This window comes from Gymnoscopelus braueri (assembly GCF_963280865.1).
Source record: "Gymnoscopelus braueri genome assembly, chromosome: 17".
NCBI lineage: Eukaryota > Metazoa > Chordata > Actinopteri > Myctophiformes > Myctophidae > Gymnoscopelus > Gymnoscopelus braueri.
The window spans coordinates 21,964,595-21,977,108 of NC_137617.1; the positions used below are offsets into that span (position 1 = coordinate 21,964,595).

Genomic DNA, 12,514 nt, shown 5'->3' on the forward strand with positions numbered 1-12,514 from the left:
CGCACGTGGCGCGCGCGCTGGAGCGGACCGACATCGCCACTCCTGAACGCTGAGGCGGACCCGACCCCTGGATGACCCGCTCCCAGATGTCCTGGGTCCGGACCAGCATGGATCGCTGCGTGGTCTCCATGTGGAGCAGGCGCGAGTCCATGCAATTCAACATGTCCATTATAAGATCCAACCTGTCCTCCAGGGCAGGCCGACCGAGCCCGAAGCCATCGGTCTGGCAGGCGACGGACGCGTGTCCCGCTGGGTCCAAGTAGGGTTCGGACATTCTGTCACGATGAGCTGACGAACAAACAAGGTAGGACCCAAACGCAGGACACAGACACAGATGGTACTGGAAACGAGGATTTTACTGACAAACACAGGAAACAATACGAGCAGGAACGAAAACCAGAACCCTCAGACACAGAGGGAAAACACACAGGACAGAGGTACAGGTAGCACACCATAAACAATACAATGTCCGAACACAGGGCACCGGCTGGGAGGGATTAATAAAGTAAAGTCATTAGGCACAAGGGCCACCAGCCGCGAGAGCCGCGGACTACAAAGGCTCAAAACCGACTCGCAACAGGCACAAAGTTAGTGACGAGAGGGGGGGGCGGGGCCGGAGGAGAGGCGAAGCCCGAACTGTGACACCATCAAAAAGCCTTGGATCACCATAATAGCAGTCAATCATGAAACGAAAAACAGAAGCAGTGTGAATTCAAGCAATGAATATCCCTTTACAATGACATGGTTAGCTAAAAGTGAAGTAACGTGCAAATTAGCTTCAGTGCACTAATGAATTCACCTGCATCTGAGAATCAGATTAACCTTTGTTTGCCCTCTAAATGGCACCCCCTGGAGGACAACCCACTACAATTGAAGCAATCGCCCCATTTCACAAGACTTCGAATCCACGATGAAGTAATAATCTATTTAAGCATCTGCAAACTAATCCACCCATATTATAGTTACCTGAACTTGAGCGTTGATTAAGTGAATAGAACAGGAATGCAGAAATAACAGCTTCACTGAGTGGATTAAATTAACTTGAATATCCCATGATAGTTGTGTACCTATTTAACATGACAGTTACACTGCCATAATGCCTGCACATGACCAGTTAAGAAAGAAAACACCCTTGCCCTTTCACGTTATTCTCACACGGTAGCATTGAACTGATCCCTATGATATGACTGTCAGTTGCATAGACTACAGTACCCAAGATGCATTGCTGTATTGTATGAGACTTCCTGATTACTCCCAAGGAGTAGTCACGTGACACCACCACGCCGTGTTGCCAGATTGTAAGAGAAACAAGCAGCCAAGTCTATAAAACAAGTCGCAAAACAAATGTTTAGAATATTTAAAAAAAAATTGCACCATGATTACATATGAATCTGGGGTTCCTTCACATGAACGCTGTTCAGTAATCATATTTGCTGTGACTTACAGAACACAATCCCAAAGTCGCTTATAATAAGCAGACATGGCAACACTGATTTGATACACATGCTGTGTTTTCCTATCCTGGCTTTAGTACATGTCTGAATTTGACTTCTTGTCTTATATTATACCCCGTTGCACGCAGATTGTCTACGACAGCCTTGATAAGTATAAACATATTATAAAAGCATTTGAGCAAGCAGTAGCAATACAACTGTTGGGATCTGCTTGAAGCTTCAGAGCCAACTAAATGGCCCTGCACCATTGTGGGTATTCCCAGAGTCAAGAGTGCCTCAGCAGAACAGCATTAGAACTTAGAAGCAGTACTTATTTTGGAAAAAGATTTGGCCCAAAAATAGCTCCATTACTTCTATACCTTAAGCAAACAATAATAATAATAATCTAAAATACCCGAGTTTCATTACCTGATGAGGTAAAGGGGAGTAGCCTACATGGGAAGCAAGCCTGCTGTGTTAACTGTGCAGTGTTGAACAAACAATCAAAGCTTTTACATGGCAACAAGCATGCTATGTTAGCTTTAAGCTACAAACAATTCGATTTTCCACATGGGAAGCAAGCATGCTATGTTAACTGTGCAGTGCTGTATAACAAAGATTCTACATGCAGCAGCATGCTATGTTAGCTTTAAGCTACAAACAATTCCAGCTTTCCACATGGTAAAAGGGAGTAGCCTACAACCAAGCTTCTACTGTACATGGGCAGTAAGCATGCTGTATTAGCTTTGAGCTACAACAATTCCAAACTTCTACATGGCAGCAAGCATGCTATGTTAGCTTAAGCTATGAGCACAGTAGTGTTAGCAGCAATAATAGAAGCAGCATTGCTGCTGTAGCAGTGGTAAATCATCATCATTCGAGTGCCCTCGAGATCTGCGACACAAGCTGCTTCCACTGGTCTCTGTTGCTCATTGCCACCCCAAGTTCATTCACAGTCAGTCCTGTATCTCTACTCAGAACATCTGGAAATGTGAGTGGTCTGGTTCCTCTTGATGGGCAGGGTAGTCTCCACAGAAGAATATCCGAAATGACCTGGTCTTTTGCTCTGTGACAATGTCCAGCAAAGCGGAGTCTTCTTTGTGCCACAACAACTGAGACGGAGGGGATGCCACCATAAATCTGAGCTTTAGTGGGATGGTTCCTCCATGAAAGGTTCTGGACACGCATGAGGAGTCTTGTGTATGTTCCGTCCAGACGATCCCGTAGCTCCTTATTCATTGTCCATGTTTCGGCACCATACAGAAGGATACTTTCCACACAGGCTTTGAAAAGGTTGATCTTGGAGGTTCTTGAGATGTCTGACTGCCATATTTGATGTAGCTTATTGCAAGCACTCCAGGCCTGACCTTTCCTAGTCAGGAAGTCCTTTCTGCTACTGACTACATACGATCCAAGGTACTTGAAATCCTCACTTTCTTTGATGTCACTGCCGTTTATGGAGCAGATGGTTGGGTGATCAGAGTCTTCATTCAGAAGCAGGCATTCTGTCTTTTTGGCGTTCAGCAAAAGGCCCACTTTGGCTGCTGACACTTCTAGTGATGTTAAAAGCTCTTGAGCCGAGGATATGTGTTCAGCTATCAATGCGATGTCATCCGCGTAGTCAAGGTCAGTCAGCCACTTCTGACTTTGACGACCAGATCTTCTGCCTATTGTGAGACCTTTGGAGGCGATGGTGTCTAAGGCTTGCCTGAGGACGTAGTCAACGACAATGACAAAGAGAAAAGGAGCAAGTGTGTCACCCTGAAGGATGCCTGTGGTTGTCTGGAATTCCTTTGTTGGTCCGTCAATGCTCTGCACAAAGCAGACAGGGTTCTCATACATCACTGCTATTGCTTTCACCATTTCTTCTGGTAATCCATAGTTGAGCAGTATATGCATCATAGCTTTCCTGTTCACGCTATCGAATGCTTTACAAAAATCTACAAAAATGATGGAGGCTTTCTTCTTTGATACCCGAATTTCTTCGATGATTCTCCTTAGAGCAAGGATCTGTGGTAGAGTTGATCTTTTCTTACGGAAACCGTTTTGGTTCCTACGGAGAACTGGGTCGATATGAGGTGTTATCCGGTTAAGCAGAAGAGAGTTGTAGATTTTGGAAGCAATGGCTGACAAGCATATACCTCTGTATATGCAGTGGTAAAAGTCAGCATCATTAGCCAAATCATCTCATATAGCACCAAATATCATAGAGCAGCACACAAGCGTAGATAAGCAGCAGATGACAGCTCGCAGCAGCTAGCAAAATGCATTAGTTCAGCAACCAAGAAATTTGAAAATTTGAAAACCTACAGCTGTACAACCGGCACTGACAGCCACGCACGTAGAATGAACAGAGAACAGAGGCTGCTTAAATGAACCGCCTGAGATGCACTGTGGGTATGAGGGCGTGAGTGAGTTAGCTTGTAGCAAATGAGAATGACAAGGGGTTGAACGTATGCCTTAAAGGAGTACAACTGAATAAGCTTGTTAGCGAATGGGGGGGTACGGGGAGTATGAATGAAGTATATAAACATTCTGCCTTCCGTGTCTACATGAACTAACGTTTACACTGAATTTTTTCCACCACTGGTATTCAGTGCATGCAGTGACAGTTAGTGCACACAGGACGAGGGAGTCAAGGGACACAGCATAGCGACCCTTCATTTCAATAAGGGCAGACGGCAGAGCCAAAACCTGCAGAACATGTTTAGCACAGCCACAGAGATCACGACTTGTTTATTAGAGGCAATTAGCATGTCTGGCTGGGGCCGCTTGACAATGGGAACGTTGGGGTGGGCGGATTCTGCGGAGCTACAGCGCCGGTAGAGGATTTTTTTTTAAAATATATATATAGGCCTATAAAAAAATAGGGGAGCAGAGTTTTCCAGACCGGGCCATGGCCCCATTTGCCTCTATGACGGTACGCCCTTGGTTAGACTGCGTTTAGACTGCGTTTGCACCAACAACCTGGCCATTCCCTGATCACCTGTTAACAGGGTTAACTTTCATGCTAAACATTGTAAAGTACATTCAATGCATTTTACTGGTACTTGTGTACTGTTTGGCTGATGTCGAAGTAGTATTCATAATTTGATTCTGATTACAACCACATCAACAAAACACCTATAGCAACAGGGAAAATCGGGAGACTAATTCAATGTTTGTTTTTATTACAGATTGTGCCTTAGTGTTGAACCGCTGTTCTTTTAACCGTTTTGCTTTTATAGTCTATGCTGCTACATTTTTATAAATTATTTTGTGCTGTATACAGTGATATAGCCCCAGTGGCTTTAAAGGAGTCCTCAATTACTGTCCAACCAAAGGGTTATTTAGGCTACAGCCAAAGACAGAAATATACAGGGTTAATGGTTATACTGCAGATTTGCACTTAATTGATTGCTGTCCCTTTACTTTACTGTGTGGTGCTCATGGCTTTTAGCCTTTGAGTGTGTATTTGCGGTGATCTTTAATGCCAAGTGCACTTGGCTCTTGAGTATTTTTATTTAGCTGATTTGCAGTGATTAACCTGTGTGTACATACAATGAGTACATTTCAGTGCGGCTACTTAGCCACACATTTTATTTCTCTTTAGTGGGCCTATGAAATCTACTATTGGGTGGCATGTGGATGTAATCATTAAAGATGTCAATACTCTTTCTCCTGAAATGTGAATAAATATATTTTTGCATTTAAGCCGACCATTATGTGTTCACTTAAACTGAGCACTTACCTTTTGGGGAAGTTAAAGGAATATAATATGTACCTGGGGTCTCCCACCCTGTAATTGGGAGTGGCGAAGTCACACTGTGTATAATGGGAGTACTTGGTCTCTCCATTTGATTACAAATGGAACTAGTTGATTAAAATGTCTAGTTGTTAACAAAACCACGGAAAAACAGTGAGGCTGGGGTTATTGTTTTTATTTAGTATGTAGCCTGCATACTCTCGGCTCTCTCTGCAGTCGCTGGTGCTTGATCAAAGTCTAAAGTCTAATTTATGCTTTTTCACATGATGGGGTCACTTGCCGAAAAGACCTGACTGCATTTTGCTGCTTGAACCTGCATGAGTAGTGACAAATAATTTGAAACCTTCTTGATTTTTGGTTCAAACTTTCAATTGGGTGGAATTGGGTGGTCTGAGTTCATTCCCCACCACTCAAGAAAATCCATCTCCCTTGAAACAAACAAACATAACTCACCCAATGTATAAACATGACCGAAGTGTATAAAACTCATGAATGTGCACGGCGGCGCAAAGCCAAGCCCATTCAGACAAAAAAATCAAACAGTGTCAAGTCACTGGGAATGTTGGGTAATAAAGGCAAAGACGTTCGTTGGCTGCCATGTTATTTGTGTCCAAAATGGCACTGATACCCAACATTGCATAGTGGGGCTTTAAGTTGCATGCATTTAATGGATAAAACCTAAACCAGACCTTGATATAAAATCAGCAGGGGTGTTAAAACTAGCAACAGTATTCGGGCCTGAGTTCGATTGCACACTTTATCCTGAGATTAGACAATTAACAGTTATCCACCTCTGCTTCAATAGTTCAATAGTGGGTTCTTTCTTATTAACATACAATTAAAGAAAACAGCAACAGTCTTATTAACATATCATTTAAGAAAATAATTGTTCATGCAAATGAAGTGTCTTTAAGAGCCATGACAATGATTAGATCAACCAAGTCCACAGTCACAGTACAAGAGTAAAACACAAACAGGGGCAACAATTTGGTGCAGAATCAGATGTATGTTTTCTGGTGATATTCCATTAACGCAGTGAAGCTCAATTATTCTGTAACCAACTTTCCAAAAACTCAGTAGGCAATAAGTCCAGACAAATAATAGCATTCAATTATCCATTATTCAGTTTATTTAATTTCTGTGGGCAAGAGAAAAGTTGCTACTGGGCTAAATCGTGCAGCTGTTACGCTAACAAAGAAAGCCCCGTAATGGGGAAGGGGAAGGCTTGGCAGGACACAGGGAATAAAAACAATTACAAATATTTGTATTAGTAGCAGTTTCTGAACTGCACTGCAATAAAAACACGAAAATATCAAGCAAGCTTACTGCGATCTTGGATCACATGACTTATGATAGTAGCTATTTGTTGAATTAAGTATTGATAAAATAAATGAATTCAAGGCATGAACTTGGTCTGGCACAAGTTCCAGCTTCTGCTCCACAGATGGCAGCTTGTGATGCCGTAACTGGACGAACAGTCTGGTGGTAGGCCCCTTTTTGACTACTGACACACACACACGCACGCACGCACGCACGCACGCACGCACGCACGCACGCACGCACGCACACACACACACACACACACACACACACACACACACACGCACACGCACACGCACACGCACACGCACACACACACACACACTGCTGCCCTTCATAGACCTTGTACCCTTGAAAATACACCACTTACATGCATGCATAAGTGTGTGCGTGTGCGTGAGCGTGTGCGTGTGCGTGCGCGTGCGTGGTTTGTAGCATGTTTCATAGTTTACATAAAGTAAAACACCAGTCAAGTTTATACAAAGAGATGTATTAACACTAGATTAGAGGAATGTTTAAGGTCTTAAGCTATAAAGGTGGAACCGTTATTCTGTTAACAAACTTCTTCAATTAAAAAAAAAGTTATTCTTTTTCAGTTTTACACAATAACCATTCCACATTAATGTGTTTTTTGACAACTTCTCACACTATTAAACACCATTTTTATTTGCATGTGTCTGCCGCAAAGTGGCCTGAAAGTCTTGATGCTCGCTATAGGCCGTGTAACATCTAATTGAACTTCTAGATGACATACTGTATATAAATAATATATACTGTATATAATTAAATACATAAATACTGTATATACAGAACTACATAGTTACACCAAATGTTTAGCAAGATGAGTTCATATTGATGACATTTAACGTGCCCCCACAGGCACACTGTTCTCCAATCAACGCCAAACTCTGCAATAGTCACACCAGGGGCCATGTGTGGCACACTATTGCTCAAATCTGCACAAAATGTTCCACAAACATTGTTCGGGGGCGGGCATGAGAATAGTCACACCAGGGGCCACGTCAGGGGCCCCCAGCGGCCACAGGCACACCGCACCAATCCTCACAAAACATGGCACAAATGCTGTCTTAAGAACAGTCTCTCACAGTCTCAAAAAACTAAATTGCACACATATGGGGTGCTACAGCAGTGTTACAGCAGTGTTTAACAGTTCAAATGCCAAGTTCTCAAAATTCCTCAAAGGTAAAAAAAAGAAAGTGTTGCTCCCAAGTGGGCTCGCATCTCATGTCGTCAGTCTGTGACGTCAGTCATTTATATCGTTTCAGCCTGAGCTGATTTCCATTCAATTCCATTATGTAAAGTTACATATTTGAAATATACTGGCCTACTGGCGGCGTGCACGAGATTTGGTTCTGATCGGTCTGGTGGAGATAATAAGAGGTGCTGTTTGTTTCATTCAAACAGCGCTGGAGACGGCAATTTTCTTCAGATGATCCATGAACAACTGCAGACTGCAGTCATCTGTTAGGATGGAGGCACCTGACTCCTGGGCCAAGGCATACATGTTGTTGTGGGTTTGAGACGGATTCACCTTGGACAACAGGAACCGGGCCTCACTTCCTCCATGTTGTGTGTCTATATATGTAGGCATGGGGAAGCGTGTTTGCAGGAGTTCCTGGACGTCGTCAACTGGAGCTTGAAGAAGATTTTTGAAGTTTTCATATTCTGGCATTTCTTGATAGCCCGCCTGACGCCACTTAGATACAGTCTCTCCATGGTAGATGAGTATCTGGAAGAAAGAGTCCATCAGGAGGATTCTGTCTGGTAGAATACTACTGCTGTCTAACAGGACAGGCTCAGGTGGTCCGTTGAAGGAGTAGGCATATAGAATAGGTTGGACCATAATGAGAGACTGAGTCAGATCTTGTCTCATAAGTTGATGTCTGTAATATGAAGTCTCATCTGGACTGTTGTTGAAAACCTTGAGGAAGGGAGACCTACGCAGATGGAACATAAACTGTGGGTAGAGAGAGAAGGTTTCAGATAATCTGAAGGAGTTTGGGTCGTCGCTATGATAATCTCCAAACTTCTGACAAAGTTTAATCAGTTGTCTGTCCAGCTTTCTGAGTACGTCTGGTCCTTCTTTGCTTTCCGCTTGGTAAACCGCCAGGCGAGCCATCAAGATGGCTGCTGCCTCCTGGTCAAACGATGATGCAATGTTCTGAATCTGAGTCTGGGCATCTGCCCAATTCCTGGCAATAGTAGTAACTCTGATGCGTCTCTGTCCAGACGAGTGTTGATACTGGGTTACAAACTGGACCACTCCCCGACCTTCAACAGGAACAGGAGCATTGTGTTGGTTGACAACTTCAAAGTACAGTGCCAGCGTGGTACCTTGGTCCAAACCACAGATCTTCCACTGATGGGTCCCTCCTATTCCAATCTCATTATTTGAGACACATGGGGCTTTAGCACTGAGGGACACACATGACCCGATGGCTCCTGAAACCTTGATCTCTCTGGATGTCTTTATTTCCAGAGTTCCAGCAAAGGCCATCTTAAACATTCCCTGATCATCTTTGGTGAAAACTCTCTGGAACGTTTGTTTAAAAATAGATGTGTTGAAGGAGTTTGCCATGACCATAAACCCTCCAGTATGATTTGAGCAGCATTTCATCTCCAACAGGCCAGTCTGGTCAAGGGCACAGGCATAGATGTCAATGACGTGGCCGTTGGTCGATGCTCTGTTAGCCAGCGCCTCATAGTGTTTGGTAGCTTTTTTCATAAACTTGGCACTGCCTTCCTCAATGTCATGCCAGGAGCGGATGGGCATCTTCAGTTCGTCCCCCACCACCATGCCAGGGCCCTGAGTGGCCGGGCCCCCAATAAACATCATGATACGAGCCCCGGTGTTAGGGAACGTGCATTCCAGTAGGCCAACAGCAATGGATAGGGCGACACCCAGAGAGCGGAGTGGTCTTTTGCCCTGAGTGACAGGCCAGGGATCTTGCTGTAGCTCCCCTAAAAGGTCAATAAGGTTCATGTCTACCTTCTGGAGCGGCTGCAAGAATCTGTTAGAGGTGGGCTGCTGGAGGGCCTGTGGTCCTCTTCCCTGGACTGGTGGTTTGGTCAGACACAAAATCTCCTGGATCTGTTTGCTGGTGAGGTCTTTAGTTCCTCTGAACACATAGCTCTTAGAGATTCCCTCACAGCCCAGGTCATGGACATGAACTATTTGACCAAAGGTGATGAGTCCCACCAGAGTAGCCGGGGGCAGAAGAGACAAAGACATCTGCAGAGACTCCTTCAGAGCCTGCAGGTCCTCATTCTCCATGCAAGTGTCCACAACATACAGGAAGACCAAGGGCATCTGAGGACCACACTTTATAGCATACTCTATAGTGGAGAACTGAGGCAGTAGTTCAGCAGGTTGGTTCACCTCGGAAATACCAGCATAGGTAGGAGGAAAGTGGTTCTTTTGGTAACAGAAGTTACAGGTCCACAACTTGTCCCCGTAGTAAACCCGACACAGTGGGTTGAGGACAGCTCTGCAGGTGGCTCTGCTGCAGAGAATCGGTTCATACTGGATGGGAGGGAGGTCAGGCCGTTCCTTCAGAGGAGTGAAGAGGGCGGCGACAGGTACGACCATCCCGGACGCCTCCAGGCGGCTGGATGGCCAAACGTTCCAACTAAACCGCACGCCATCATGCTTCTCACACTGAGCAATGTATTCTGGGAACGTGGACATGACAAATATTCAAACTGCAGGCTCCTCTCTGCTCCCAAATACCAAACAGAGAACTTGGAGGCCAGTCAATGATGTCAGTACAATGATGTCAGACATCTCCATATTTGGGCAAATCGAGAGACAGACAGACAGACAGACAGACAGACAGACAGACAGACAGACATAGAGCCATGTACTGTAGTTGGTCAATGTTGATTGATTTCACACCTATAACTTGCTAGTTTACAACTTTTAATCAATATTTGCTACTTCCATATACAGTAGTCAGTTTCTGTGATGTCATGTCTGCATGCCTATTCAACGCTTACTTGGAGCACAGTGCGCTTCTGGTTGGCTGCTGCTCTGTCCCACCGTACTGTGGCAGGGGCAAGATTTAACCTTTCTCAAATTCAATGCTTCGCGTGTTGCAGGCAGACTCACTTTGCTAGGTACTTTTGATTATTAGGTGAACACAACAACTGTTATTCGTTGCTGTCCGGCAGGAACCAGCTAACTCAATTTCTCTGCTTTTGCATTTTTTTCCCATAAATCAGTGCTATTGAACACCCTTTACGTTTGTTGGTAAAAAAAACATATTGAACCAATGAAAAGTATTAAAAGGTGCTTCTGACAAAACCAGCTAACTCCATTGGATCCTCAAACTTTCTGCTAAACCAGCTAACTCCAGCAAAGGGGGGTGGAGTTGGCTGGTTTAGCTGACACAAGGCTCCACCCCCTTTTGACCTCCAACCTCATTGTGAGCTTGGAGGTCCATTTAGCTGTTCTTATCAATGATGAACAAAACCTCCATTTTTGTTTTGTTTTTTTGGAGTTAGCTGGTTCCTGCCGGACAGCAGAGATATGTAGGCTATGGCTGTGGAACATGAATAAAAGTGAACTACTCACGAACATTACACATACATACAATACATACAATATTCAAGTAATGGACTGACAAACAGCAGTGTACAAACAATACTGTACTACAGTAAGCATAACATTATGTAAAGATGCGGCATGTGTTATGAACACAGCAGGTGTCAAATCTATTGTAAAGGTATGTAGCTGTCACATTTTCCAAAAGCTGGAATATATATATATACATATATATACACACACACACATATACACACACACACACACACACACACACACACACACACACACACACACACACACACACACACACACACACACACACACACACACACACACACACACACACACACACACACACAGCTTGCCCGGTGTTTACTAAAGTCTCTGCTCTGAAAAGATTGGATGCATGTGAGCATAATCTGAAGATCTAAAAAAATAAAGAAAAGTGAGCCTCCAGCTGTTCTTACATTCCCAGGTAACAAATTAGAGCAGGTGGCAAATGTTTTGCATCACATAGACACTAAGTAGGCCATGGCAGAGAACTGCGTAGATCGTCAGTTCAGCATCTCTGCAAGTCTTGCCACTCTCCACTCTCTCTTTCTCTAGTGCATAGAGGACACCGCTGAAAATAAGGGTGGAAATGGATGCGTGGAGTCAGGGTGAGTGATAAAATTCAACATGGTAGGCATAGAGAGACGGAGAGGAAGAGGAAACATAAAGAGGGCTGACATTGATCCTACTATAAAACTAGATCAATGTTCTCTTCAATGCTATATGCAGCATGACTCATTCACTGGTGAGGGGGAGACACTATAGGTGTGTGTGTGTGTGTGTGTATGTGTGTGTGTGTGTGTGTGTGTGTGTGTGTGTGTGTGTGTGTGTGTGTGTGTGTGTGTGTGTGTGTGTGTGTGTGTGTGTGTGTGTGTGTGTGTGTGTGTGTGTGTGTGTGTGTGTGTGTGTGTGTGTGTGTGTGTGTGTGTGTGTGTGAGAGAGAGAGAAACATGTCGTGTTTACCCTGTTTTGCTGCAAAGTATGTGTACCCACATCTCAAGTGACCTCCCATGTGTGCTCCAGCCTCCCTGGAGACTGCCTGGCCCACGCAAATAGTTGCCTTCTTTATTGCTGGCGTGCTGCGCTGCCAACATGTGACCAGGGGACCATGCGTGGGTCTAGTGAAACCAAAGAGATGACAAAAATCAATAGACTTGAATAATTGATCTAGAGTGGAAATTTAAGTTTCACTGATCCCTGGCATCCCTATTTTGAAAATGTCACTATAGGCGAAGATCTTCATTATTTTTCATCAGATAAAAGACAGAGATACCTAATAGTCAGGGGATATTAATACAATCTTGGAATAAATTCCTTACCAAGAAATGTCTTCACAAATGTGTTTGTAAAGGTGTCTATTAACACATCTCACAAAGACTGAAATGCAGTTTCCCTAGG

At 44.1% G+C, this 12,514-nt stretch overlaps 2 protein-coding genes across 2 annotated transcripts in view; one reads left to right on the forward strand and one right to left on the reverse strand.

Annotated features, from left to right (window-relative positions):
• LOC308104573 (arf-GAP with dual PH domain-containing protein 1-like) overlaps nucleotides 1-12,514 on the forward strand; it is a 296,968-nt gene that overhangs the window by 204,707 nt on the left and 79,747 nt on the right. The gene's annotated exons all lie outside the window — the stretch shown is intronic.
• On the reverse strand, nucleotides 7,916-10,207 carry LOC308105042 (protein transport protein Sec23A-like; the record flags this gene model as incomplete). The annotated part of the gene is made up of 1 exon (XM_080455677.1): nucleotides 7,916-10,207. The coding sequence occupies one exon, from the start codon at nucleotides 10,205-10,207 to the stop codon at nucleotides 7,916-7,918; it is 2,292 nt and encodes a 763-aa protein (XP_080311803.1).